The sequence below is a fragment of the Camelina sativa genome, chromosome 7 (assembly GCF_000633955.1).
Source record: "Camelina sativa cultivar DH55 chromosome 7, Cs, whole genome shotgun sequence".
NCBI lineage: Eukaryota > Viridiplantae > Streptophyta > Magnoliopsida > Brassicales > Brassicaceae > Camelina > Camelina sativa.
In genome coordinates this window covers 32,847,248-32,852,548 of record NC_025691.1, presented here as the reverse complement: position 1 = coordinate 32,852,548, position 5,301 = coordinate 32,847,248, and the positions used below count along the sequence as shown (strand labels likewise).

Below are 5,301 nucleotides of genomic sequence, written 5' to 3'. Positions count from 1 at the left end.
TTTAAAGGTTTTTTTTTTTTTTTTTTTTTTTTTTTCTCTCCTTCTGCTGAATTAATTTTATAGCAGTTGGTTTGTTTTTATAGTTGAATGCACTGGGATCAAGAAAGATGTGAAGAGAGACATTGAGCAAGTTGTCAAGAGAGATGTTCAGATAGATGTCAAGAAACAAAAGTAAGTGAGAAAACATATATACCTACATGGGGTCTTTACTTTGCCGTTAGATTCTTGTATGGTTGATTCTCTCTTCTCTTTACAGATTGGAGTATGAGCTTTTGTGTGCCACTACGAGTTAGAACCCGGAGATGCTCCATTGCTTTTATATCTATTTGCGTCCTCGATGTGACTTTAGTTAATTTACTTATGTCTGTTTCTTGTGTTGTTGCTACCAAGTGAAACTTATATCGTACGAGTTGATGGTTGTTTTATTTTGTCTCTGTTGATCCCGTCCATTATTATGAGTAGTAGTAACACACATTATGTTTTTGTGATGCTTTGAAGAAACACACCCACAACTTTATAAAACTGAGAAATTTTAGCAAGCAGAAATATAATATAGAGTAGATAGATTGAAGAGACACACTCACAATATCCAAAGTTGAGAAATATTAGCTAGTGAAGGAAGCAAAAAAATAGTTCGAAAACAACAAGAGCTGATTAAGTCTGAAGCAATGTCTATAACAGAGTACTCCCAAGTAAAAGAGTCGCAACCGAATTGTTCACTCCTTCAGACGTTCTCTTCTTTCATGCGTGTTGCCTTATCCTCTCACCTTCATAGTGATCCAGAAGCTATATACAAAAAGAAACTGATTTTGTTACAGTATCGAAACTAGCATAAAGCTATATACATATGTTACAATTAGTTACATAATTAATATCATACCGTAGGATAAACAATGCAGGTGAAGAGAGACGGTTCATTTTTACCACGACTGATTTGTCGAACAATTTTTCCAAGTCCCTTGTCTCCCCATTTATGTCCTGCTGAATTTTGGACTTTCCAATAATGAATGCCTTCAGGCATTTTTGTACCATAGCCCCTTACTAAAAGCAAATGTTTGTCAATCTTGGCCCTTTTTTTCTTGGGTCCCGGATAGATTCCATCCTAATTATAAAAATATAATTAATACACGGATATTATGGATTAAAATATATTTTAAAGAAAAAGAATATTGTACTAACCCCTTGAAAGTTTGTAAATTCGGAATGCACATCTATACTCACAGCCACAGGACCCTTGTTCACCAAACATATAAGTTCACGTTCGTTTACTTTCTCTTGAATGATCAAATCTTCTACCTTAAACATGCTTACATGCTGCAAACAAAAACAAATAACATATAATATTTAGGTAACACCACAACAAAATATATTGCATAAGTAATGAATCGAATCAATAATTAGCGTTAGTTACCTTGGCTTTATCCAAAGTTCTGGATTGGGCTTACTCTTGTCATTTTTTAAATCTAGTGCTAGCTGAGGACAGTTGCATGCTTCTTCTAAAACAGTCCCATGATCAATTAAAAATCTCCGCAAATGTTCCAAATTTTGAAGTCCACCGGAAGAATCTACCCGGTCTATAAGACCCACGAGCACATGTAGTGCTGACAAACACAATGGAGGATCAAATCTCTTCTCTGCTATTAGACGTGCAGATAAGCTTCTGGTTGATGCAATTGTCGAACATGTGCCTTCAATACATATTATTAAGATAATTATTTTTTCAACTTAATTTACACATAAATACAAATAAATGCATAACCATATATAATTAAACAACCCTCTTTCTAATTGCAGAAACGTATTACTAATTTACTATTATATATATATATATATATATGTGTGTCTGGGTAGGTAATACACATTTAGAAAGAAAATAAGATTCAAAAATATTTCATGCCTATCATTAATCTTTGTATATGTTGCCATAAGTTTTCATTTATGTACATTACATTCATGATTTATTTAGTAACTTCAAGTATTGAACATTACCTATTTCTAAAACTTTGTGGAAAACTGTTTAGGCTGGAAAAATTATATACGGCCAAAGTAAAAAAGATTTATAGTATAATATGGTTCAACTGATCTAAATTCTAAACAAAACAAAACAAGAAACATACTTTGGAAACCAAGATTATTTGACAAATTCAGGTTTATCCCACACACCAATACAATTAGCCAAAATCTCTATTAAACCAAAACCAGCTGAATTTTTCTTTATTTTTATAATTTTCTAATTAAGCTAAATTTTACAGTTAAGCAAACAAGTAACTATGTTTCAATTTTAACTGCATAAAAAACTGATTTTCTGATTTCGTAAATTGAGAAATCCAAAAACTAGAAACTCAAATCTGTAATTGGATTTGACGACATATAAAATTATCCAACCCTATATATACTAAGGTCTCCTACTTATTTATTTTATATATGCAATAAAATTGAAACCGGACATATTCGTTTCGTTTATAGATATTAATTTGAATTCTATGTTTCACTTACGCCGATTTCCTTGATCCATCACCTCTCTTATAACGCCCAACACGTCATCCCAGTCAAAATTGATGTTCTTGGTTCCAGCCGGGAGATCCTATAAACATATACCAACATAAAATATAGGATTTAATTATTTATGTTCATGAATAAATAATATATTTTTGTTTTCTTTGGTTTTTAACAAACAAAAATAAAATCAAGTTGAAATTATTATAAAACTAATTAGTTAAGAAGAGAAATGCTTAACTGTAGGATATTTTTCGTCCGACTCCGTCAACTATAGTAATTAATTATCAAATAAACGATTAGTAAAAGATATAAAAAGTTAGTGTTTTTTTTTTCTTTGCAAACGTCATATGGCACAAAACAACAAGTTACCCTGACGTCTTGTGCGGGTTTTGCCAATTTCTTTTTTGATTTCTTACTACCGCTACCACCATAAGAGCTTCCATCATCTGCCATGCTGTTATTTACATGAAAATGGATATGTTATCAGTTAAGAGCTTTTGTACTAAACCATGTTTAATTCAACAAATAATTAAAATTCCCTCTTTTCATCAAACAGTGATTAATAATCTTCAGTAGCTAAGCCAGAAAACAATTAAGTCAATTAGAAACAACAATTTGCAGTTAAACTCATTTAATCGATCTGATAAATTACTCTACTTCTCAAGGTCTCACAAAGACAAATATATGTATTTATATTATCAGCTAACGATTTTATTCGATGGAAATCCAAGATAATTTAGATATGTATTTAAGTTTATACACACAAAATAGAGTGAAAAGGATTCCGAATTTCTTATTTTTTGTTGTTGGTCAAAATGGAGTGGATTCTGATAACTATGTAGTTATATTATCTAGTTTCGACACCAACGTACGTAGTGCTTTACTAAATTATAAACTGAATAGTAGGTTGTCTTTGTCAGACAAAGAATTACTAGGTTTTTATGTATGTTTTTAATGCCTAGAGACCACAACTCCACAAGATCTGTTTTTACCCTGGAATTTATAAACAAATAAAATTTAGATCGGCATTTTCATAATATTTTTTTGTTACTTTTAACATTACCATTACCAACCTCGTATTAGTTTATGGTTTACACAAAAATAGAATTCTGATCTGCTTTTCCAAAAAAATTTGTTACTTTCTCAAGATTTACTTTTTGTCTTATACAAACTTATCCCAATCCTCTTCACAAGGATTGTTGGTGGGAGTATTGACAAACTGACACGATCCAAAACGTATTTAGCTTTGCTTTTTTAAATAAAAAAAAGGATGGAGATTAAACCCAAAAACAAAAAAAAAAAGAAGCTCAAACGTGTTTAATGTTTATATATCAAAATACGTATTTAAGTTTATATTGTTACGTGTGTTTCACTTTAAAAAAAATAAAAATAAAAATAAAAATCGGTGTAAGATGTGAACAGCCATAGAGCCGAAAATATTTTTAGACGTCAGATAATGTAACGAAAATTGTTGTTCCTTTAAGAAGCAGTGTGGCTTAGACAAAAAGAACTTTACCCAAATTTTTGGACTTTCGGAACTCTTTCGTCTGCTCTATCAGATGACTTTCAGGAGCTCTCGGTCACTGCAAGAAAAATGATTTCCTTCCTCTCTTGTGTATCCCTGCAATAACAAAAGAGAACATGTGTCACTTTTGTATTTGAGTAATTATATTAGGGCAAAAAATTCTATCCGCTTTTGCGTATATAAAAATGAGCGAAGGAAGCAAAAAAAAAGAAGAAGGAAGCATCAGAATTTTTCTATCAGATTAAATCCGAAATCAGAAAGTTATCTCTTCTATCAGATTTTTCTTCTAGTATTTTTGCTAATTAATATATTTTTTTTTAATAAAATTTCTGGTATTTTATAACTTACGGTCGGATACAGTAGTGGTTTTTAGTGTCTCAGCAACAACAAAGATCGGGTTGAACATGCCCGATTAGGAACTAAAAAGAAAAGAAAGAAAGAAGGTGCATACATAGAGAGACTCAGTTAGAGAGGCCTCGAAACCAGTACTCTAGCATACCACGAAGCTTCGGAGATTTGTCCCGAGCCAAACAAGTGTTTCGGATTCGTCTATCCAAAAGGTGGTAGAGACCTTCAACCGGTGTGTGCTTTCCAATGAACAGGCGTGCATTTCTCTCATGCCAAAGTGTGTAGATTACTGCCTGAGCTACCAGGAGCTTTAGAGTTGACAGGTTCCCTTCAGAGCAGGGGGCTTGTAGCCACAAGATAAGTCTATCCCAGGTACTGAATCCCATGAAGTGTAGTTGCATCCTTGAAATGCACCATCTCCACAGGTCGTAGCCATAAGGACAACGTAAGAAGAGGTGATCCCTTGTTTCATTGTAGATTTCACAAAGAATACAAGTGTCATCTTCCACAAGGCCCCAGTTTCTCAAACGAGACATAGTTGGCATTCTATCGAGACAGGCTAGCCACATCATGAAAGAGTATTTGGGGATAGAACCTGGGAACCAAACCTGTTTGTGCCATGGAACCTCCGGGGCTGGTGTTTTACAGACTTTCCAGGTGTCAGCGAAACTAAAACGGTCTTGGGGGTCTCCGTTAGAGTTTGCCCATAAGTAAACATCCTTTACATCCAACTTGAGTTCTTTTCCAGTGAGGTAACACATGAGGCTCTCAGCATTATCACTGCGTGCACCTCTGAAAATCCAACCATTTCGGGTGAGAGCCTTTGACACAGTAGCGTCCAGCGGCAGGCCGTATACTTGATGAGCATCTGGTCCTAGGAACGAGAATAGATCACCGAAAGGGGTCCATTTTTCATACCAGAAGGAACA

At 33.6% G+C, this 5,301-nt stretch overlaps 2 protein-coding genes across 2 annotated transcripts in view; one reads left to right on the top strand and one right to left on the bottom strand.

Annotated features, from left to right (window-relative positions):
- Positions 1-437, top strand: part of LOC104703939 — a 1,795-nt gene extending 1,358 nt beyond the window's left edge. The window contains exons 5-6 of the mRNA XM_010420031.1: positions 84-171; positions 257-437. Coding sequence (XP_010418333.1) covers positions 84-171; positions 257-293 — 125 coding nt within the window. The 3' untranslated portion in view covers positions 294-437. The remainder of the gene's footprint in view (positions 1-83; positions 172-256) is intronic.
- On the bottom strand, positions 742-2,952 carry LOC104705204 (cathepsin 7-like). The gene is made up of 5 exons (XM_019227212.1): positions 2,869-2,952; positions 2,519-2,584; positions 1,180-1,314; positions 881-1,102; positions 742-786 (listed from the first exon to the last, which is right to left on the bottom strand). Exons 1-5 carry the CDS (start codon positions 2,950-2,952, stop codon positions 742-744), a joined length of 552 nt encoding a protein of 183 aa, XP_019082757.1.

Coding starts and splice junctions, on each gene's coding strand:
- LOC104705204 (XM_019227212.1), bottom strand. CDS start 2,952: ATGGCAGATGATGGAAGCTCTTATGGTGGTAGCGGTAGTAAGAAATCA. Junction 2,585..2,868: donor AACCCGCACAAGACGTCAGG/GTAACTTGTTGT, acceptor ATATGTTTATAG/GATCTCCCGGCTGGAACCAA. Junction 1,103..1,179: donor AATTTACAAACTTTCAAGGG/GTTAGTACAATA, acceptor TTTTATAATTAG/GATGGAATCTATCCGGGACC.